At 39.2% G+C, this 23,494-nt stretch overlaps 1 protein-coding gene across 50 annotated transcripts in view; it reads right to left on the bottom strand.

Annotated features, from left to right (window-relative positions):
• Window positions 1-23,494, bottom strand: part of LOC116985141 (mucin-2-like) — a 1,051,610-nt gene that overhangs the window by 973,573 nt on the left and 54,543 nt on the right. For 48 of the 50 annotated variants that reach the window (XM_033039637.1, XM_033039614.1, XM_033039620.1 and 45 more), the window contains 40 exons: window positions 22,566-22,616; window positions 22,145-22,189; window positions 21,911-21,973; window positions 21,427-21,465; window positions 20,926-20,976; window positions 20,489-20,536; window positions 20,255-20,317; window positions 19,717-19,764; window positions 19,345-19,386; window positions 18,615-18,668; window positions 18,031-18,081; window positions 17,652-17,699; window positions 17,400-17,462; window positions 16,861-16,908; window positions 15,829-15,879; window positions 15,408-15,452; window positions 15,174-15,236; window positions 14,690-14,728; window positions 14,189-14,239; window positions 13,816-13,863; window positions 13,582-13,644; window positions 13,044-13,091; window positions 12,672-12,713; window positions 11,944-11,997; window positions 11,360-11,410; window positions 10,980-11,027; window positions 10,728-10,790; window positions 10,189-10,236; window positions 9,817-9,858; window positions 9,021-9,068; window positions 8,787-8,849; window positions 7,936-7,977; window positions 7,353-7,406; window positions 6,817-6,867; window positions 6,454-6,501; window positions 6,221-6,283; window positions 5,685-5,732; window positions 5,313-5,354; window positions 4,589-4,642; window positions 4,005-4,055 (listed from right to left, as the gene is read on the bottom strand). In XM_033039637.1, the coding sequence (XP_032895528.1) occupies window positions 4,005-4,055; window positions 4,589-4,642; window positions 5,313-5,354; window positions 5,685-5,732; window positions 6,221-6,283; window positions 6,454-6,501; window positions 6,817-6,867; window positions 7,353-7,406; window positions 7,936-7,977; window positions 8,787-8,849; window positions 9,021-9,068; window positions 9,817-9,858; window positions 10,189-10,236; window positions 10,728-10,790; window positions 10,980-11,027; window positions 11,360-11,410; window positions 11,944-11,997; window positions 12,672-12,713; window positions 13,044-13,091; window positions 13,582-13,644; window positions 13,816-13,863; window positions 14,189-14,239; window positions 14,690-14,728; window positions 15,174-15,236; window positions 15,408-15,452; window positions 15,829-15,879; window positions 16,861-16,908; window positions 17,400-17,462; window positions 17,652-17,699; window positions 18,031-18,081; window positions 18,615-18,668; window positions 19,345-19,386; window positions 19,717-19,764; window positions 20,255-20,317; window positions 20,489-20,536; window positions 20,926-20,976; window positions 21,427-21,465; window positions 21,911-21,973; window positions 22,145-22,189; window positions 22,566-22,616 (2,034 nt within the window). The remainder of the gene's footprint in view (window positions 1-4,004; window positions 4,056-4,588; window positions 4,643-5,312; window positions 5,355-5,684; window positions 5,733-6,220; window positions 6,284-6,453; window positions 6,502-6,816; window positions 6,868-7,352; window positions 7,407-7,935; window positions 7,978-8,786; window positions 8,850-9,020; window positions 9,069-9,816; window positions 9,859-10,188; window positions 10,237-10,727; window positions 10,791-10,979; window positions 11,028-11,359; window positions 11,411-11,943; window positions 11,998-12,671; window positions 12,714-13,043; window positions 13,092-13,581; window positions 13,645-13,815; window positions 13,864-14,188; window positions 14,240-14,689; window positions 14,729-15,173; window positions 15,237-15,407; window positions 15,453-15,828; window positions 15,880-16,860; window positions 16,909-17,399; window positions 17,463-17,651; window positions 17,700-18,030; window positions 18,082-18,614; window positions 18,669-19,344; window positions 19,387-19,716; window positions 19,765-20,254; window positions 20,318-20,488; window positions 20,537-20,925; window positions 20,977-21,426; window positions 21,466-21,910; window positions 21,974-22,144; window positions 22,190-22,565; window positions 22,617-23,494) is intronic. The other 2 variants (XM_033039636.1, XM_033039635.1) reach the window with 2 other exon arrangements.

The following is a 23,494-nucleotide window of genomic DNA, read 5'->3' as shown; positions in this document are numbered from 1 at the left end:
TAACCTATCCATGAGCAAAATCTCTCAGATTTAGAGTAAAAGTCTGCTGGGCAAAGGGAAGAGTCTTTTCTCTCAAAAGGCACTGCTGCTGAAATTCATATCCATGTCTATTGAAAGCTCAATGCTCCTTAAAAATATATTGCTGACAGTCAGAATGTAGGTCCCTTGGAGCCAGAAACAGGTGAGTTGATCATGGGGAACAAGGTTATGGCGGATCAATTGAATAACTACTTTGGTTCCGTCTTCACTAAGGAAGACATAAATAATCTGCCGGAAATAGCAGGGGACCGCGGGTCAAAGGAGTTGGAGGAATTGAGTGAAATCCAAGTTAGTCGGGAAGTGGTGTTGGGTAAATTGAATGGATTAAAGGCCGATAAATCCCCAGGGCCAGATAGGCTGCATCCCAGAGTACTTAAGGAAGTAGCTCCAGAAATAGTGGATGCATTAGTAATAATCTTTCAAAACTCTTTAGATTCTGGAGTAGTTCCTGAGGATTGTAGGGTAGCAAACGTAACCCCACTTTTTAAGAAGGGAGGGAGAGAGAAAACGGGGAATTACAGACCAGTTAGTCTAACATCGGTAGTGGGGAAACTGCTAGAGTCAGTTATTAAAGATGGGATAGCAGCACATTTGGAAAGTGGTGAAATCATTGGACAAAGTCAGCATGGATTTACGAAAGGTAAATCATGTCTGACGAATCTTATAGAATTTTTTGAGGATGTAACTAGTAGCGTGGATAGGGGAGAACCAGTGGATGTGGTGTATCTGGACTTCCAGAAGGCTTTCAACAAGGTCCCACATAAGAGATTAGTATACAAACTTAAAGCACACGGCATTGGGGGTTCAGTATTGATGTGGATAGAGAACTGGCTGGCAAACAGGAAGCAAAGAGTAGGAGTAAACGGGTCCTTTTCACAATGGCGGGCAGTGACTAGTGGGGTACCGCAAGGCTCAGTGCTGGGACCCCAGCTATTTACAATATATATTAATGATCTGGATGAGGGAATTGAAGGCAATATCTCCAAGTTTGCGGATGACACTAAGCTGGGGGGCAGTGTTAGCTGTGAGGAGGATGCTAGGAGACTGCAAGATGACTTGGATAGGCTGGGTGAGTGGGCAAATGTTTGGCAGATGCAGTATAATGTGGATAAATGTGAGGTTATCCATTTTGGTGGCAAAAACAGGAAAGCAGACTACTATCTAAATGGTGGCCGATTAGGAAAAGGGGAGATGCAGCGAGACCTGGGTGTCATGGTACACCAGTCATTGAAAGTAGGCATGCAGGTGCAGCAGGCAGTGAAGAAAGCAAATGGTATGTTAGCTTTCATAGCAAAAGGATTTAAGTATAGGAGCAGGGAGGTTCTACTGCAGTTGTACAGGGTCTTGGTGAAACCACACCTGGAGTATTGCGTACAGTTTTGGTCTCCAAATCTGAGGAAGGACATTATTGCCATAGAGGGAGTGCAGAGAACGTCACCAGACTGATTCCTGGGATGTCAGGACTGTCTTATGAAGAAAGACTGGATAGACTTGGTTTAGACTCTCTAGAATTTAGGAGATTGAGAGGTGATCTTATAGAAACTTACAAAATTCTTAAGGGGTTGGACAGGCTAGATGCAGGAAGATTGTTCCCGATGTTGGGGAAGTCCAGGACAAGGGGTCACAGCTTAAGTATAAGGGGGAAATCCTTTAAAACCGAGATGAGAAAAACTTTTTTCACACAGAGAGTGGTGAATCTCTGGAACTCTCTGCCTCAGAGGGTAGTTGAGGCCAGTTCATTGGCTATATTTAAGAGGGAGTTAAATGTGGCCCTTGTGGCTAAAGGGATCAGAGGGTATGGTGAGAAGGCAGATACGGGATGCTGAGTTGGATGATCAGCCATGATCATATTGAATGGCGGTGCAGGCTCGAAGGGCCGAATGGCCTACTCCTGCACCTAATTTCTATGTTTCTATGTTTCTAAGGCACTGCTGCTGAAATTGTTATCCATGTCTATTGAAAGCTCAATGCTCCATAAAAAAATATTGCTGACAGTCAGAACCACATAGACTCTCACAACTTTCAGTGAGAAACTTTAAATTTTAGGAGCAAAACGATGAACAGGGAAGAATTAAGTATAGAGCTTTATTTTAACAGAGCATACAGGTACAGAAGGATAAGCTATTATGATTAATAGGTGATCTTACTAACCTGATGTAATGCTAGTAGTGGTCTCAGTTGTTGGTGTTGTTTCTAGAGAAAGAAAAAATGGTATATTTAACCAATGCTGGCAAGATGAATGACAAAATGAATTGGTGCGCGGTTGAGAAACCTTTAATAGGAATTCATGTGCTGGCACATATTTATTAAGATGTTGTACCAAGTGTTATTTTCTTAATCATAAATGCAGTTGGTGGGCATACTAGACTACTACATGTCTTTCCCTTAGTAGATAGCTGGTAGAGCTGTAGCCGCATAGATCAGAGACTCTGGTTCCACCTTGACCGCGGGTGCTGTCTGCGTGCACGTTCTCCCTTTTACAGCGGGGATGGCCTCCAGGTATTTGATGGATGTGGTTACTAACCTGTTGTAGTGCTGGTAGTGGCCCCCGTTGTTAATGTAGTTGTGGTTTCTGGTGAAAGAAAATAATGCTATGGTCAACTAATGGGGCTGTCCCACTGTATGAGCTAATTCAAGAGCTCTCCCGAGTTAAAAAAAAAAATCAAAGTCGTAGTAAGCATGTAGAACGTACGTTGCGGTTACGTCGGAGCTCGGGACATCTCTTAGAGGCTCGTAACGCTAACGGCAGGTACTCGAGAAACGCAGTAGACTCGGGAAGGCTCGTGAAGATGTTGAAAAATGTTCACCAGAGCCCTGAGTACCTACGAGCGTAATTACCGTATTTCTCCGAGTTCGAATCAGGGGAAACTCGGGAGAACTCTTGAATTAGCTCATAGACTGGGACAGCCCCATAAGGCAGCCAAGAGAAAAGGTATGCAGTATTGAATCTTCAACAAGAATTCCTGAACTGGATCATTTGATGAAAACAATTTTGAGTTGACATTATATTAGTGTGTGATGTTTCTGAGAGCAATGTGCATTTATGTTCGCATATCCAAAAGTGACATGATCCACAACCTGCACATAATTTGGAGGTTATAATTATGCTTTTGCTTGTTCCTGCTGAGTATACATGGAAATGAGAAGCAATAAACTCATGTTCTTCCACATTTCCTATGATTTTCTAAGATTACATCATAACTTGATATAATTGATTTGAGGCAAAAATTGAAAACTTGACGTATGTTTGCATCATCTATCTCAATAATGTTAGAAAAGATGCAAGAAGTAAGCCAGGGACCTAACCTTAGAAGTGTTGACCCATTGGCTTAAGATTTGTCACTGATTACTGAGAGTGGTTTGACTCGCCTGTTGTGGAACTGGTGGTGGGCTCAGTTGTGCCAATCGTCGAAGATGTTGTTGGTGTTGTTCCTGGAGAGAGAGTACAAACATGTTTACGATTTAAATTGCAAGAGCTGCAGCCACATAGTGCTAGAGACCCGCGTTCTATCCTAGTTTCTCGTGCTGTCTGTGTGGAGTTTGCACGCTCTCCCTTTTACCGTGTGGCTTTTACCGGGTGTTTGGTAGATGTTGTTACTAACCTGATGTAGTGCTTGTAGTGGTCCCTGTTGTTGATGTTTGTGTTGTTTCTAGTGAAAGAAAAGAATGTTATGTTCAACCAAGGCAGCCAAGTGGAATTGGTACCAAGTAAAGTAACCTCCAACAGGTGGGAGGGTTTGCTTTGCTGTTACATTTCTTCATCTCTATCAATCATCAGATGTCTATTTTGCTGCCATCTCGAACAATCCTACACTCTTGACACTTCAATTGTGGATTTCATGAAGAATTACAAGGACCTTTTTATTTCAGAAGGTGTTCTCCTATTTTCCGAGTGAGAATTATTAAATGTTTGCGGCAAGAGGGAACAGGCAAGAGGGAAATATACAGCTTCATTTTGACATTACCTGATGTAGTGCTGGTTGTGGTCTCAGTTGATGATGTGGTTGGCGTTGTTTCTGGAGAAGAAAATATTATATTAAATCAAGACAGCTGGGTCAATTGGTACGCATTTTAGAAACCTTGAACCGAAGCACATGAGCTGGCACCTTTTATTAAAACATTTATTCAGGTGTTATTTTATTCATCGCATAACAAAGTTGGACTGCCTCATTTCTTTCTCTTTGTCAATCAGCAGCTGATCATTTTAGTGCCAATCCTAAACAACACTTAACCATGTTCTCCTGAGATGCTGCCTGACTCACTGATTACTTCAGCACTTTGTGTCAATTTGTGTAATCCAGCATTGGCGGTGCCTTGTTTCTGTTCCAACTCAGTGAATCCACAATTCCTAAGCATTTTGAAGATTACATCATAACTTGGTATAATTGTATTGAGCCAATCATTAAACTCTTGACATGTATATTTTCACCTTGTACGTCAATAATGTAAGCAGAGAATTCAGAATAGGTAAGCCACAGAGCTGCTGTTAGAAATGTTGACCCGGTTGTCTTAAGATTTGCCACTGTTTACAGAAAGTGGATTGACTCACCTGTTGTGGTGGATTCAGTTGTGCCAGTTGTTGAAGATGTTGTTGGTGTTGTTCCTGGTGAGAAAGTAAAATTGAATTGTCCATAATAAGCTTCTGTATGACAGCACATATTCATGAGAGTAGGCTGAATTTTAGAAATATTCCATGGTGAAATTTAGCCAAATTCTGCTGTCTCCTTTGCTCATCATTTTGTTAAGACGTGATCCATTAGATTCTGAACTTTTCAGTGCATTTGTATCCACCTCAACAGTGATATCTATCACTGTCTATCAAATAGAATGAAGATGGAACAAGAAAATATACTTTTCTGAAGAAAAATATTGATTCCTGCTCTTCCAAAAGTTCCCAGTCCTAATGCACAGCACATTGCAACTCATCACAATTTTACTAACGAGTATGTATTTTGGAACATAGACTAACATATCCATGAGCAAATGCTCTCAGATTTAGAGTAAAAGTCTGTTGAGCAAAGGGAAGAGTCTTTTCTCTGAAAAGGCACTGCTGCTGAAAATTGTTATCCATGTCTATTGAAAGCTCAATGCTCTTTTAAACAATACTGCTGATAGTCACAACCACATAGACTCTCGCATACTTTCACAATGAGAAACTTTAAATTTTAGCAGCAAAACTATCAACAGGGAAGAATGAAGTATAAAGCTTTACTTAACAGAGCATGCAGGTACAGAAGGATAAGCTAATATGATTAATAGGTGATGTTACTAACCTGATCTAATGCTAGTAGTGGTCTCAGTTGTTGGTGTTGTTTCTAGACAAAGAAAAATATATATATTTAACCATTGCCGGCAAGATGAATGTCAAAATGAATTGGTATGCAGTTGAGAAACCTTTAATAGGAATTCATGTGCTGGCACATTTTATTAAATTGTTGTACCAAGTGTTGTTTTCTTAATCATAAATGCAGTTGGTGGGCATACTATACTACTACATGTCTTTCCATTTGTAGATAGCTGGTAGAGCTGTAGGCGCATAGACCAGAGACTCTGGTTCCTACTTGACCGCGGGAGCTGTCTGCTTGCACGTTCTCCCTTTTACAGCGGGGATGGCCTCCAGGTATTTGATGGATGTTGTTACTAACCTGTTGTAGTGCTGGTAGTGGTCCCAGTTGTTAATGTAGTTGGTGTTTCTGGTGAAAGAAAATAATGCTATGGTCAACTAAGGCAGCCAAGAGAAATAGGTATGCAGTATTGAATCTGCAACAGGAATTCCTGAATTGGATCATTTGATGAAAACAATTTTGAGTTGACATTATATTAGTGTGTGATGTTTCTGAAAGCAATGTGCATTTATGTTCGCATATCCAAAAGCGACATGATCCACAACCTGCACATAATTTGGAGGTTATAATTATGCTTTTGCTTGTTCCTGCTGAGTATATGTGGAAATGAGAAGCAATAAACTCAAGTTCTTCCACATTTTCTATGATTTTCTAAGATTACATCATAACTTGATATAATTGATTTGAGGCAAAAATTGAAAACTTGACGTATGTTTGCATCATCTATCTCAAAAATGTTAGAAAAGATGCAAGAAGTAAGCCAGGGACCTAACCTTAGAAGTGTTGACCCATTGGCTTAAGATTTGTCACTGATTACTGAGAGTGGTTTGACTCGCCTGTTGTGGAACTGGTGGTGGGCTCAGTTGTGCCAGTTGTCGAAGATGTTGTTGGTGTTGTTCCTGGAGAGAGAGTACAAACATGTTTATGATTTAAATTGCAAGAGCTGCAGCCACATAGTGCTAGAGACCCGCGTTCTATCCTAGTTTCTCGTGCTGTCTGTGTGGAGTTTGCACGCTCTCCCTTTTACCGTGTGGGTTTTACCGGGTGTTTGGTAGATGTTGTTACTAACCTGATGTAGTGCTTGTAGTGGTCCCTGTTGTTGATGTTGGTGTTGTTTCTAGTGAAAGAAAAGTATGCTATGTTCAACCAAGGCAGCCAAGTGGAATTGGTACCAAGTAAAGTAACCTCCAACAGGTGGGAGGGTTTGCTTTGCTGTTACATTTCTTCATCTCTATCAATCATCAGATGACTATTTTGCTGCCATCTCGAACAATCCTACACTCTTGACACTTCAATTGTGGATTTCATGAAGAATTACAAGGACCTTTTTATTTCAGAAGGTATTCTCCTATTTTCCGAGTGAGAATTATTAAATGTTTGCGGCAAGAGGGAGCAGGCAAGAGGGAAATATGCAGCTTCATTTTGACGTTACCTGATGTAGTGCTGGTTGTGGTCTCAGTTGTTGATGTGGTTGGCGTTGTTTCTGGAGAAGAAAATATTATATTCAATCAAGTTAGACAGCTAGGTCAATTGGTACGCATTTTAGAAACCTTGTTATTTTATTCATCGCATAACAAAGTTGGACTGCCTCATTTATTCTCTTTGTCAATCAGCAGCTGATCATTTTAGTGCCAATCCTAAACAACACATCCATGTTCTCCTGAGATGCTGCCTGACTCACTGATTACTTCAGCACTTTGTGTCATTTTGTGTAATCCAGCATTTGCGGTGCCTTGTTTCTGTTCCATCTCGGTTCCTCAGCAATTCCTAAGCATTTTGAAGATTACATCATAACTTGGTATAATTGTATTGAGTCAAACATTAAAATCTTGACATGTATATTTTCACCTTGTACGTCAATAATGTAAGCAGAGAATCAAGAATAGGTAAGCCACAGAGCTGCTGTTAGAAATGTTTACCCTGTTGTCTTAAGATTTGCCACTGTTTACAGAAAGTGGTATGACTCACCTGTTGTGGTGGATTCAGTTGAGCCAGTTGTTGAAGATGTTGTTGGTGTTGTTCCTGGTGAGAAAGTAAAATGGAATTGTAAGAGTCCGTAATCAGCTTCTGTATGACAGCACATTTTCATGAGAGTAGGCTGAATTTTTAGAAATATTCCATTGTGAAATTTAGCCAAATTCTGCTTTTCTGAAGAAAAATAGTGATTCCTGCTCTTCCAAAAGTTCACAGTCCTAATAGCAAATTGCAACTCATCAGAATTTTACTAACTAGTATGTATCTTGGAACATAGACTAACCTGTCCATGAGCAAATGCTCTCAGATTTAGAGTAAAAGTCTGCTGGGCAAAGGGAAGAGTCTTTTCTCTGAAAGGGCACGGCTGCTGAAATTCTTATCCATGTCTATTGAAAGCTCAATGCTCTTTTAAAAAATACTGCTGACAGTTAGAACCACATAGACTCTTGCATACTTTCACAATGAGAAATTTTAAATTTTAGAAGCAAAACTATGAACAGGGAAGAATGAAGTATAGAGTTTTACTTAACAGAGCACGCAGGTACAGAAGAATTAGCTAATATGTGATGTTACTAACCTGATGTAGTGCGAGTAGTGGTCTCAGTTGTTGGTGTTGTTTCTAGAGAAAGAAATAAGTTTATATTTAACCAATGCTGGCAAGATAAATGTTAAAATGAATTGGTGCGCAGTTGAGAAACCTTTAATAGGAATTCATGTGCTGGCACATTTTATTAAAATGTTGTACCAAGTGTTATTTTCTTAATCATAAATGCAGTTGGTGGACATACTAGACTACTACATGTCTTTCCCTTTGTAGATAGCTGGTAGAGCTGTGGCCGCGTAGGCCAGAGACTCTGGTTCTACCTTGACCTTGGATGCTGTCTGCGTGCACGTTCTCACTTTTACTAACCTGATGTAGTACTGGTCGTGGTTACCGTTGTTGTTGTAGTGGCTGTTGTTTCTAGTGAAAGAAAATAATTCTATATTCAAACAAGACAGCCATCAGGAAACAATTAGTTAGAAAACGATCTACAGGAATTAATCAGCTGGCACATTTTATTAAAACATTTTGCATGGTTTAATAACATGTTCTTCCTTCACATTAACTTAATCTTAGAAAAAAAGTGAGAGAGCGTACTATGCTGCTAATTTTTTATATCTATTAACTATTAGCATATCAATATTTTGCTGCCATCTCGAATAATCCTGTGCTCTTGACACATCGATTGCGGATATCCCTGCGCATCGAACCACGTCTTTCATACACTGTATGGTCTTCTTAATGCCATTGTTACTAACCGTATAGTTGCACGATTCATGCCAATAATGTAAGCGAAGATAAAAGAATGGAGCCACAGAGCTGATGTTAGAAATGTTACTCCATTGTCCAAAGATTAGCCAATGTTTACTAAAAGTTGTTTGACTCACCTGTTGAAGAACTGGTGGTGGACTCAGTTGTGCCAGTTGTCGAAGATGTTGTTGGTGTTGTTCCTGGAGAGAGAGTACAAACATGTTTATGATTTTAATTGCAAGAGCTGCAGCCGCATAGCGCCAGAGACCCGCGTTCTATCCTTATTTCCCATGCTGTCTGTGTGGAGTTTGCACGTTCTCCCGTTTACCGTGGGGGTACCCTCCTGGTGTTTGACAGATGTTGTTACTAACCTGATGTAGTGCTTGTCGTGGTCCCTGTTGTTGATGTTGGTGTTGTTTCTAGTGAAAGAAAAGAATGCTATGTTCAACCAAGGCAGCCAAGTGGAATTGGTAAGCAGTAAAGTAACCTCCAACAGGAATTCATCAGCTGGCACATTTTAATAAATTGTTTTACTTCAGACATTTCCTTCATTGTAGAATCAAGTGGGAGGGTATGCTTTGCTGTTACATTTCTTCATCTCTGTCAATCCACAGATGGCTATTTTGCTGCCATCTCGAACAATCCTACACTCTTGACTCTTCGATTGCGGATTTCATGTAGAATTTGCAAGGCCCTTCTTAATTCAGAAGTTGTTCTATTATTTGCCCAATGAGAATTATGAAATTTTTGCGGCAACACCATGAACAGGCAAGAGGGAAATATAGAGCTTCACATTAACGCACAGCACATTGCAACTCATCACAATTTTACCAACGAGTATGTATTTTGGAACATAGACTAACATATCCATGAGCAAATGCTCTCAGATTTAGAGTAAAAGTCTGCCGAGCAAAGGGAAGAGTCTTTTCTCTGAAAAGGCACTGCTGCTGAAAATTGTTATCCATGTCTATTGAAAGCTCAATGCTCTTTTAAACAATGCTGCTGATAGTCACAACCACATAGACTCTCGCATACTTTCACAATGAGAAACTTTAAATTTTAGCAGCAAAACTATGAACAGGGAAGAATGAAGTATAGAGCTTTACTTAACAGAGCATGCAGGTACAGAAGGATAAGCTAATATGATTAATAGGTGATGTTACTAACCTGATGTAATGCTAGTAGTGGTCTCAGTTGTTGGTGTTGTTTCTAGACAAAGAAAAACATATATATTTAACCATTGCCGGCAAGATGAATGTTAAAATGAATTGGTATGCAGTTGAGAAACCTTTAATAGGAATTCATGTGCTGGCACATTTTATTAAAATGTTGTACCAAGTGTTGTTTTCTTAATCATAAATGCAGTTGGTGGGCATACTATACTACTACATGTCTTTCCCTTTGTCGATAGCTGGTAGAGCTGTAGCCGCATAGACCAGACACTCTGGTTCCACCTTAACCGCGGGAGCTGTCTGCGTGCACATTCTCCCTTTTACAGTGGGGATGGCCTCCAGGTATTTGATGGATGTTGTTACTAACCTGTTGTAGTGCTGGTAGTGGTCCCAGTTGTTAATGGAGTTGGTGTTTCTGGTGAAAGAAAATAATGCTATGGTCAACTAAGGCAGCCAAGATAAATAGGTATGCCGTATTGAATCTGCAACAGGAATTCCTGAATTGGATCATTTGATGAAAACGATTTAGAGTTGACATTATATTAGTGTGTGATGTTTCTGAAAACAATGTGCATTTATGTTCGCATATCCAAAAGTGACATGATCCACAACCTGCACAAAATATGGAGGTTATAATTACGCTTTTGCTTGTTCCTGCTGAGTATATGTGGAAATGAGAAGCAATAAACTCATGTTCTTCCACATTACCTATGTTTTTATCTATGATTACATCATAACTTGATATAATTGATTTGAGGCAAACATAGAAAATTGACATGTATGTTTGCATCATCTATCTCAATAATGTTAGAAAAAATGCAAGAAGTAAGCCAGGAACCTGCGCTTAGAAGTGTTGACGCATTGGCTTAAGAATTGTCACTGATTACTGAAAGTGGTTTAACTCACCTGTTGTGGAACTGGTGGTGGACTCAGTTGTGCCAGTTGTCGAATATGTTGTCGGCGTTGTTCCTGGAGTGAGAGTACAAACATGTTTATGATTTCAATTGCAAGAGCTGCAGCCACATCGCGTCAGAGACCCACATCGCGCCAGAGACCCGCTTGCTATCATGGTTTCTCGTGCTGTCTGTGTGGAGATTGCACGCTATCCCTTTTACCGTGTTGGTTCTCTCCAGGTGTTTGGCAGATGTTGTTACTAACCTGATGTAGTGCTTGTAGTGGTCCCTGTTGTTGATGTTGATGTTGTTTCTAGTGAAAGAAAAGAATGCTATGTTCAACCAAGGCAGCCAAGAGGAATTGGTACCAAGTAAAGTAACCTCCAACAGGAATTCATCAGCAGCCACATTTTAATAAATTGTTTTACTGTTGTCATTTCCTTCATCGTAGAATCATGTTGGACGGCTTGCTTTGCTGCTACAATCCTACAGTCTTGACACTTCAATTGTGGATATCATGAAGAATTACAAGGCCCTTTTTATTTCAAAAGGTGTCCTCCTATTTTCTGAGTGAGAATTATTAAATGTTTGCGGCAACACCATGAACAGGCAAGAGGGAAATATAGAGATTTATTTTGACATTACCTGATGTAGTGCTGGTTGTGGTCTCAGTTGATGATGTGGTTGGCGTTGTTTCTGGAGAAGAAAATATTATATTAAATCAAGACAGCTAGGTCAATTGGTACGCATTTTAGAAACCTTGAACCGAAGCACATGAGCTGGCACCTTTTATTAAAACATTTATTCAGGTGTTATTTTATTCATCGCATAACAAAGTTGGACTGCCTCATTTCTTTATCTTTGTCAATCAGCAGCTGGTCATTTTAGTGCCAATCCTAAACAACATTTATCCATGTTCTCCCGAGATGCTGCCTGACCCGCTGATTACTTCAGCACTTTATGTCAATTTGTGTAATCCAGCATTGGCGGTGCCTTGTTTCTGTTCCAACTCAGTTAATCCACAATTCCTAAGCATTTTGAAGATTACATCATAACTTGGTATAATTGTATTGAGCCAATCATTAAACTCTTGACATGTATATTTTCACCTTGTACATCAATAATGTAAGCAGAGAATTCAGAATAGGTAAGCCACAGAGCTGCTGTTAGAAATGTTGACCCGGTTGTCTTAAGATTTGCCACTGTTTACAGAAAGTGGATTGACTCACCTGTTGTGGTGGATTCAGTTGTGCCAGTTGTTGAAGATGTTGTTGGTGTTGTTCCTGGTGAGAAAGTAAAATTGAATTGTAAGAGTCCATAATCAGCTTCTGTATGACAGCACATTTTCATGAGAGTAGGCTGAATTTTAGAAATAATCCATGGTGAAATTTAGCCAAATTCTGCTGTCTCCTTTGCTCATCATTTTGTTAAGATGTGATCCATTAGATTCTGAACTTTTCAGTGCATTTGTATCCACCTCAACAGTGATATCTATCAGTCTATCAAATAGAATGAAGATGGAACAAGAAAATATACTTTTCTGAAGAAAAATATTGATTCCTGCTCTTCCAAAAGTTCCCAGTCCTAATGCACAGCACATTGCAACTCATCACAATTTTACTAACGAGTGTGTATTTTGGAACATAGACTAACATATCCATGAGAAAATGCTCTCAGATTTAGAGTAAAAGTCTGCTGAGCAATGGGAAGAGTCTTTTCTCTGAAAAGGCACTGCTGCTGAAAATTGTTATCCATGTCTATTGAAAGCTCAATGCTCTTTTAAACAATACTGCTGATAGTCACAACCACATAGACTCTCGCATACTTTCACAATGAGAAACTTTAAATTTTAGCAGCAAAACTATGAACAGGGGAGAATGAAGTATAGAGCTTTACTTAACAGAGCATGCAGGTACAGAAGGATAAGCTAATATGATTAATAGGTGATGTTACTAACCTGATGTAATGCTAGTAGTGGTCTCAGTTGTTGGTGTTGTTTCTAGACAAAGAAAAAAATACATATTTAACCATTGCCGGCAAGATGAATGTCAAAATGAATGGGTATGCAGTTGAGAAACCTTTAATAGGAATTCATGTGCTGGCACATTTTATTAAAATGTTGTACCAAGTGTTGTTTTCTTAATCATAAATGCAGTTGGTGGGCATACTATACTACTACATGTCTTTCCCTTTGTAGATAGCTGGTAGAGCTGTAGCCGCATAGACCAGACACTCTGGTTCCACCTTAACCGCGGGAGCTGTCTGCGTGCACGTTCTCCCTTTTACAGTGGGGATGGCCTCCAGGTATTTGATGGATGTTGTTACTAACCTGTTGTAGTGCTGGTAGTGGTCCCAGTTGTTAATGTAGTTGGTGTTTCTGGTGAAAGAAAATAATGCTATGGTCAACTAAGGCAGCCAAGATAAATAGGTATGCAGTATTGAATCTGCAACAGGAATTCCTGAATTGGATCATTTGATGAAAATGATTTAGAGTTGACATTATATTAGTGTGTGATGTTTCTGAAAACAATGTGCATTTATGTTTGCATATCCAAAAGTGACATGATCCACAACCTGCACAAAATTTGGAGGTTATAATTATGCTTTTGCTTGTTCCTGCTGAGTATATGTGGAAATGAGAAGCAATAAACTCATGTTCTTCTACATTTCCTATGTTTTTGTAAGATTACATCATAACTTGATATAATTGATTTGAGGCAAACATTGAATTCTTGACATGAATGTTTGCATCATCTATCTCAATAATGTTAGGAAAGATGCAAGAAGTAAGCCAGGGACCTGCGCTTAGAAGTGTTGACGCACTGGCTTAAGATTTGTCACTGATTACTGAAAGTGGTTTGACTCACCTGTTGTGGAACTGGTGGTGGACTCAGTTCTGCCAGTTGTCGAAGATGTTGTTGGTGTTGTTCCTGGAGAGAGAGTACAAACATGTTTATGATTTAAATTGCAAGAGCTGCAGCCACATAGTGTCAGATACCCGCGTTCTATCCCTGCTTCTCGTGCTGTCTGTGTGAGGATTGCACGTTCTCCCTTTTATCGTGTGGGTTCCCTCCAGGTGTTTGGTAGATGTTGTTACTAACCTGATGTAGTGCTTGTCGTGGTCCCTGTCGTTGATGTTGGTGTTGTTTCTAGTGAAAGAAAAGAATGCTATGTTCAACCAAGGCAGCCAAGTGGAATTGGTAAGCAGTAAAGTAACCTCCAACAGGAATTCAACAGCTGGTACATTTTAATAAATTGTTTTAATTTTGACATTTCCTTCATTGTAGAATCAAGTGGGAGGGAATGCTTTGCTGTTACATTTCTTCATCTCTGTCAATCCACAGATGGCTATTTTGCTGCCATCTCGAACAATCCTACACTCTTGACTCTTCGATTGCGGATTTCATGTAGAATTGCGGCAACACCATGAACAGGCAACAGGGAAATATAGAGCTTCACATTAACGTTACTTACCTGATGTAGTGCTGGTAGTTGTCTCAGTTGTTGATGTTGTTGGCGTTGTTTCTTGAGGAAGAAGAGAGAGTTTTATTCAACCAATGCAGCTGAGAAAAATTAGCATGCAGTTGAAAAACCTTCAATAGGAATTTATTAAGCCTGGAACTTTCATCAGAATGTTTTATCCTGTTATTTTCTTCATTGCAGATTAAAGTTGTAGGGCCTACTAAACTTTTAACTTTCACTCTCTTTGTCAAATCAGCAGCTGAATATTTCAGTGCCATCACAAACAATTACGCTCTCTTTAACTGCAGCTCGAATATGTCTTTCAGAAATTGCAACTGATCAGGCATTTAGTAAGATTGAATTGGCACAGTTGTTCAGCTGGTAGAGCTGCAGTGTCATAGTTTAGAGATTTGTCGCCTATCCTGACCTCGGGTGCTGTCTATGCTGGGATTCCACGTTCTCCCTTTCACTACCTGTGTTCCCTCCACATTTTTAACAGAGGATGATCCTAACCTGATGTAGTGGTGGTCCCAGATGTTGATGTAGTTGTTTCTAGTGAAAGAAAAGACTGTTATGTTCATCCAAGACAGCCGAGGAATTGTTATGCAGTTAAGAATCCTTCAACAGTAATTCATCAACTGACATCTTTTAATAAAACATTTTACACTTGACATTTCCCTCATCGAAGAAAATAGTGGGAGGATATATTATGCTGCTAAATTTCTTTATCTCTGTCAACTGGCATATTAATATTTCCCTGCCATCTTAAACAATCCTGATCTCTTGACACATTGATTGCGAATATCCCTGAACATCGAACCACGTCTTCCATAAACTGTATGGTCTTCTTTATGCCATAATCACTAACAATATAGTTGCACGATTCATGCCAATAATTGAAGCGAAGATACAAGAATGGAGCCTCAGAGCTGATGTTGGAAATGTTGGCACATTGTCTAAAGATTAGGCAATGTTTACACAAAGTGTTTTGACTCACCTGTTGTGGAACTGGTGGTAGACTCAGTTGTACCAGTTGTCGAAGATGTTGTTGGTGTTGTTCCTGGAGAGAGAGTACAAACATGCTTACGATTTTAATTGCAAGACCTGCAGACACATAGCGCCAGAGACCCGGGTTCTATCCTGGTTTCCCATGCTGTCTGTGTGGATTTTGCTTGTTCTCCCTTTTTCCGTGTGGGTTCACTCCAGGTGTTTGACAGATGTTGTTACTAACCTGATGTAGTGCTTGTAGTGGTCCCTGTTGTTGATGTTGGTGTTTCTAGTGGAAAAAAAAGAATGCTATGTTCAATCAAGGCAGCCAAGAGGAATTGGTACACAGTTAAGAAACCTCCAACAGTAATTCATCAGCTGGCACATTTTAATAAATTGTTTTACTGTTAACATTTCCTTCATCGTAGAATCATGTGGGAGAGTATGCTTTGCTGCTAAATTTCTTCACCTCTGTCAATCAACATATGACTATTTTGCTGCCATCTCAAACAATCCTACATTCTTGACACTTCGATTGCAGATTTCATGTGGAATTTAATTCAGAAGTTGTTCTCCTATTTTCCGAGGGAGAATTATTAAATATTTGCGGCAAATCCAAGAACAGGCAAGAGGGAAATATACAGCTTGACTTTAACGTTACCTACCTGAAGTGGTGCTGGTAGTGGTCTCAGTTGATGATGTTGTTGGCGTTGTTTCTTGAGGAAAAAGAGAAAGTATAATTCATACAATGTAGCTGATAAAAATTAGCATGCTGTTGAAAAACCTTCAATAGGAATTTTTTGTTAGGATGTGATCCATTAGATTCTGAACTTTTCAGTGCATTTTTATCCACCTCAACAGTGATATACAGTGTATCAGACTGAAGTGCGAATAAGAAAATTTACTTTTCTGAAGAAAAATATTGCTCTGTCAAAAGTTCACAGTGCTAATGCACAGCACATTGCAACTCATCACTATTTTACTAACTAGTCTGTATCTTGGAATATAGTCTGTTTACTAACTATCCATGAGCAAATGCTCTCAGATTTAGAGTAAAAGTCGGCTGGGAAAAGGGAAGAGGCTTTCCTCTGAAAAGGCACTGCTGCTGAAAATTGTTATCCATGTCTATTGAAAGCGCAATGCTCTTTTAAAAAATACCACTGATAGTCAGAACCACATATACTCTTGCATACTTTCACAATGAGAAACTTTAAATTTTAGGAGCAAAACTATGAACAGGGAAGAATGAAGTATAGAGCTTTACTTAACAGAGCATACATGTACCGAAGGATAAGCTAATATGATTAATAGGTGATGTTACTAACCTGATGTAATGTGAGTAGTGGTCTCAGTTGTTGGTGTTGTTTCTAGAGAAAGAAAAAAATATATATTTAACCAATGCCGGCAAGATGAATGTCAAATTGAATTGGTGCGCAGTTGAGAAACCTTTAATAGGAATTCATGTGCTGACACATTTTATTAAAATGTTGTACCAAGTGTTGTTTTCTTAATCATAAATGCAGTTGGTGGGCATACTATACTACTACATGTCTTTCCCTTTGTAGATAGCTGGTAGAGCTGTAGCCGCATAGACCAGAGACTCTGGTTCCACCTTAACCGCGGGAGCTGTCTGCGTGCATGTTCTCCTTTTTACAGTGGGGATGGCCTCCAGGTATTTGATAGATGTTGTTACTAACCTGTTGTAGTGCTGGTAGTGGTCCCAGTTATTAATGTAGTTGGTGTTTCTGGTGAAAGAAAATAATGCTATGGTCAACTAAGGCAGCCAAGATAAATAGGTGTGCAGTATTGAATCTGCAACAGGAATTCCTGAATTGGATCATTTGATGAAAACGATTTAGAGTTGACATTATATTAGTGTGTGATGTTTCTGAAAACAATGTGCATTTATGTTTGCATATCCAAAAGTGACATGATCCACAACCTGCACAAAATATGGAGGTTATAATTACGCTTTAGCTTGTTCCTGCTGAGTATATGTGGAAATGAGAAGCAATAAACTCATGTTCTTCCACATTTCCTATGTTTTTATCTATGATTACATCATAACTTGATATAATTGATTTGAGGCAAACATTGAAAATTGACATGTATGTTTGCATCATCTATCTCAATAATGTTAGAAAAGATGCAAGAAGTAAGCCAGGAACCTGCGCTTAGAAGTGTTGACGCATTGGCTTAAGAATTGTCACTGATTACTGAAAGTGGTTTAACTCACCTGTTGTGGAACTGGTGGTGGACTCAGTTGTGCCAGTTGTCGAATATGTTGTTGGCGTTGTTCCTGGAGTGAGAGTACAAACATGTTTATGATTTTAATTGCAAGAGCTGCAGCCACATCGCGCCAGAGACGCACATCGTGCCAGAGACCCGCTTGCTATCCTGGTTTCTCGTGCTGTCTGTGTGGAGTTTGCACGCTATCCCTTTTACCGTGTTGGTTCTCTCCAGGTGTTTGGCAGATGTTGTTACTAACCTGATGTAGTGCTTGTAGTGGTCCCTGTTGTTGATGTTGATGTTGTTTCTAGTGAAAGAAAAGAATGCTATGTTCAACCAAGGCAGCCAAGAGGAATTGGTACCAAGTAAAGTAACCTCCAACAGGAATTCATCAGCAGCCACATTTTAATAAATTGTTTTACTGTTGTCATTTCCTTCATCGTAGAATCATGTTGGAGGGTTTGCTTTGCTGTTACAATCCTACACTCTTGACACTTCAATTGTGGATATCATGAAGAATTACAAGGCCCTTTTTATTTCAGAAGGTGTCCTCCTATTTCCCGAGTGAGAATTATTAAATGTTGCGGCAACACCATGAACAGGCAAGAGGGATATATAGAGATTTATTTTGACATTACCTGATGTAGTGCTGGTTGTGGTCTCAGTTGATGATGTGGTTGGCGTTGTTTCTGGAGAAGAAAATATTATATTAAATCAAGACAGCTAGGTCAATTGGTACGCATTTTAGAAACCTTGAACCGAAGCACATGAGCTGGCACCTTTTATTAAAACATTTATTCAGGTGTTATTTTATTCATCGCATAACAAAGTTGGACTGCCTCATTTCTTTCTCTTTGTCAATCAGCAGCTGGTCATTTTAGTGCCAATCCTAAACAACATTTATCCATGTTCTCCCGAGATGCTGCCTGACCCGCTGATTACTTCAGCACTTTATGTCAATTTGTGTAATCCAGCATTGGCGGTGCCTTGTTTCTGTTCCAACTCAGTTAATCCACAATTCCTAAGCATTTTGAAGATTACATCATAACTTGGTATAATTGTATTGAGCCAATCATTAAACTCTTGACATGTATATTTTCACCTTGTACGTCAATAATGTAAGCAGAGAATTCAGAATAGGTAAGCCACAGAGCTGCTGTTAGAAATGTTGACCCGGTTGTCTTAAGATTTGCCACTGTTTACAGAAAGTGGATTGACTCACCTGTTGTGGTGGATTCAGTTGTGCCAGTTGTTGAAGATGTTGTTGGTGTTGTTCCTGGTGAGAAAGTAAAATTGAATTGTAAGAGTCCATAATCAGCTTCTGTATGACAGCACATTTTCATGAGAGTAGGCTGAATTTTAGAAATATTCCATGGTGGAATTTAGCCAAATTCTGCTGTCTCCTTTGCTCATAATTTTGTTAAGGTGTGATCCATTAGATTCTGAACTTTTCAGTGCATTTGTATCCACCTCAACAGCGATATCTATCACTGTCTATCAAATAGAATGAAGATGGAACAAGAAAATATACTTTTCTGAAGAAAAATATTGATTCCTGCTCTTCCAAAAGTTCACAGTCCTAATGCACGGCACATTGCAACTCATCACAATTTTACCAACGAGTATGTATTTTGGAACATAGACTAACATATCCATGAGCAAATGGTCTCAGATTTAGAGTAAAAGTCTGCCGAGCAAAGGGAAAAGTATTTTCTCTGAAAAGGCACTGCTGCTGAAAATTGTTATCCATGTCTATTGAAAGCTCAATGCTCTTTTAAACAATACTGCTGATAGTCACAACCACATAGACTCTCGCATACTTTCACAATGAGAAACTTTAAATTTTAGCAGCAAAACTATGAACAGGGAAGAATGAAGTATAGAGCTTTACTTAACAGAGCATGCAGGTACAGAAGGATAAGCTAATATGATTAATAGGTGATGTTACTAACCTGATGTAATGCTAGTAGTGGTCTCAGTTGTTGGTGTTGTTTCTAGACAAAGAAAAACATATATATTTAACCATTGCCGGCAAGATGAATGTCAAAATGAATGGGTATGCAGTTGAGAAACCTTTAATAGGAATTAATGTGCTGGCACATTTTATTAAAATGTTGTACCAAGTGTTGTTTTCTTAATCATAAATGCAGTTGGTGGGCATACTATACTACTACATGTCTTTCCCTTTGTAGATAGCTGGTAGAGCTGTAGCCGCATAGACCAGACACTCTGGTTCCACCTTAACCGCGGGAGCTGTCTGCGTGCACGTTCTCCCTTTTACAGTGGGGATGGCCTCCAGGTATTTGATGGATGTTGTTACTAACCTGTTGTAGTGCTGGTAGTGGTCCCAGTTGTTAATGTAGTTGGTGTTTCTGGTGAAAGAAAATAATGCTATGGTCAACTAAGGCAGCCAAGATAAATAGGTATGCAGTATTGAATCTGCAACAGGAATTCCTGAATTGGATCATTTGATGAAAATGATTTAGAGTTGACATTATATTAGTGTGTGATGTTTCTGAAAACAATGTGCATTTATGTTTGCATATCCAAAAGTGACATGATCCACAACCTGCACAAAATTTGGAGGTTATAATTATGCTTTTGCTTGTTCCTGCTGAGTATATGTGGAAATGAGAAGCAATAAACTCATGTTCTTCTACATTTCCTATGTTTTTGTAAGATTACATCATAACTTGATATAATTGATTTGAGGCAAACATTGAATTCTTGACATGAATGTTTGCATCATCTATCTCAATAATGTTAGGAAAGATGCAAGCAGTAAGCCAGGGACCTGCGCTTAGAAGTGTTGACGCACTGGCTTAAGATTTGTCACTGATTACTGAAAGTGGTTTGACTCACCTGTTGTGGAACTGGTGGTGGACTCAGTTCTGCCAGTTGTCGAAGATGTTGTTGGTGTTGTTCCTGGAGAGAGAGTACAAACATGTTTATGATTTAAATTGCAAGAGCTGCAGCCACATAGTGTCAGATACCCGCGTTCTATCCTGGTTTCTCGTGCTGTCTGTGTGAGGATTGCACGTTCTCCCTTTTATCGTGTGGGTTCCCTCCAGGTGTTTGGTAGATGTTGTTACTAACCTGATGTAGTGCTTGTCGTGGTCCCTGTCGTTGATGTTGGTGTTGTTTCTAGTGAAAGAAAAGAATGCTATGTTCAACCAAGGCAGCCAAGTGGAATTGGTAAGCAGTAAAGTAACCTCCAACAGGAATTCAACAGCTGGTACATTTTAATAAATTGTTTTAATTTTGACATTTCCTTCATTGTAGAATCAAGTGGGAGGGTATGCTTTGCTGTTACATTTCTTCATCTCTGTCAATCCACAGATGGCTATTTTGCTGCCATCTCGAACAATCCTACACTCTTGACTCTTCGATTGCGGATTTCATGTAGAATTTACAAGGCCCTTCTTAATTCAGAAGTTGTTCTACTATTTGCCGAGTGAGAAATATGAAATATTTGCGGCAACACCATGAACAGGCAACAGGGAAATATAGAGCTTCACATTAACGTTACTTACCTGATGTAGTGCTGGTAGTTGTCTCAGTTGTTGATGTTGTTGGCGTTGTTTCTTGAGGAAGAAGAGAGAGTTTTATTCAACCAATGCAGCTGAGAAAAATTAGCATGCAGTTGAAAAACCTTCAATAGGAATTTATTAAGCCTGGAACTTTCATCAGAATGTTTTATCCTGTTATTTTCTTCATTGCAGATTAAAGTTGTAGGGCCTACTAAACTTTTAACTTTCACTCTCTTTGTCAAATCAGCAGCTGAATATTTCAGTGCCATCACAAACAATTACGCTCTCTTTAACTGCAGCTCGAATATGTCTTTCAGAAATTGCAACTGATCAGGCATTTAGTAAGATTGAGTTGGCACAGTTGTTCAGCTGGTAGAGCTGCAGTGTCATAGTTTAGAGATTTGTCGCCTATCCTGACCTCGGGTGCTGTCTAAGCTGGGATTCCACGTTCTCCCTTTCACTACCTGTGTTCCCTCCACATTTTTAACAGAGGATGATCCTAACCTGATGTAGTGGTGGTCCCAGATGTTGATGTAGTTGTTTCTAGTGAAAGAAAAGACTGTTATGTTCATCCAAGACAGCCGAGGAATTGTTATGCAGTTAAGAATCCTTCAACAGTAATTCATCAACTGACATCTTTTAATAAAACATTTTACACTTGACATTTCCCTCATCGAAGAAAATAGTGGGAGGATATATTATGCTGCTAAATGTCTTTATCTCTGTCAACTGGCATATTAATATTTCCCTGCCATCTTAAACAATCCTGATCTCTTGACACATTGATTGTGAATATCCCTGAACATCGAACCACATCTTCCATAAACTGTATGGTCTTCTTTATGCCATAATCACTAACAATATAGTTGCACGATTCATGCCAATAATTGAAGCGAAGATACAAGAATGGAGCCTCAGAGCTGATGTTGGAAATGTTGGCACATTGTCTAAAGATTAGGCAATGTTTACACAAAGTGTTTTGCCTCACCTGTTGTGGAACTGGTGGTAGACTCAGTTGTACCAGTTGTCGAAGATGTTGTTGGTGTTGTTCCTGGAGAGAGAGTACAAACATGCTTACGATTTTAATTGCAAGACCTGCAGACACATAGCGCCAGAGACCCGGGTTCTATCCTGGTTTCCCATGCTGTCTGTGTGGATTTTGCTTGTTCTCCCTTTTTCCGTGTGGGTTCACTCTAGGTGTTTGACAGATGTTGTTACTAACCTGATGTAGTGCTTGTAGTGGTCCCTGTTGTTGATGTTGGTGTTTCTAGTGGAAAAAAAAGAATGCTATGTTCAATCAAGGCAGCCAAGAGGAATTGGTACACAGTTAAGAAACCTCCAACAGTAATTCATCAGCTGGCACATTTTAATAAATTGTTTTACTGTTAACATTTCCTTCATCGTAGAATCATGTGGGAGAGTATGCTTTGCTGCTAAATTTCTTCACCTCTGTCAATCAACATATGACTATTTTGCTGCCATCTCAAACAATCCTACATTCTTGACACTTCGATTGCAGATTTCATGTGGAATTTAATTCAGAAGTTGTTCTCCTATTTTCCGAGGGAGAATTATTAAATATTTGCGGCAAATCCAAGAACAGGCAAGAGGGAAATATACAGCTTGACTTTAACGTTACCTACCTGAAGTGGTGCTGGTAGTGGTCTCAGTTGATGATGTTGTTGGCGTTGTTTCTTGAGCAAAAAGAGAAATTATAATTCATACAATGTAGCTGATAAAAATTAGCATGCTGTTGAAAAACCTTCAATAGGAATTTTTTGTTAGGATGTGATCCATTAGATTCTGAACTTTTCAGTGCATTTTTATCCACCTCAACAGTGATATACAGTATATCAGACTGAAGTGCGAATAAGAAAATCTACTTTTCTGAAGAAAAATATTGCTCTGTCAAAAGTTCACAGTGCTAATGCGCAGCACATTGCAACTCATCACTATTTTACTAACTAGTCTGTATCTTGGAATATAGTCTGTTTACTAACTATCCATGAGCAAATGCTCTCAGATTTAGAGTAAAAGTCGGCTGGGAAAAGGGAAGAGGCTTTCCTCTGAAAAGGCACTGCTGCTGAAAATTGTTATCCATGTCTATTGAAAGCGCAATGCTCTTTTAAAAAATACCACTGATAGTCAGAACCACATATACTCTTGCATACTTTCACAATGAGAAACTTTAAATTTTAGGAGCAAAACTATGAACAGGGAAGAATGAAGTATAGAGCTTAACAGAGCATACATGTACCGAAGGATAAGCTAATATGATTAATAGGTGATGTTACTAACCTGATGTAATGTGAGTAGTGGTCTCAGTTGTTGGTGTTGTTTCTAGAGAAAGAAAAAAATATATATTTAACCAATGCCGGCAAGATGAATGTCAAATTGAATTGGTGCGCAGTTGAGAAACCTTTAATAGGAATTCATGTGCTGACACATTTTATTAAAATGTTGTACCAAGTGTTGTTTTCTTAATCATAAATGCAGTTGGTGGGCATACTATACTACTACATGTCTTTCCCTTTGTAGATAGCTGGTAGAGCTGTAGCCGCATAGACCAGAC

Source organism: Amblyraja radiata, chromosome 21 (assembly GCF_010909765.2).
Source record: "Amblyraja radiata isolate CabotCenter1 chromosome 21, sAmbRad1.1.pri, whole genome shotgun sequence".
Classification (NCBI taxonomy): Eukaryota; Metazoa; Chordata; class Chondrichthyes; order Rajiformes; family Rajidae; genus Amblyraja; species Amblyraja radiata.
This window is presented reverse-complemented; position numbering and strand designations above follow the sequence as displayed.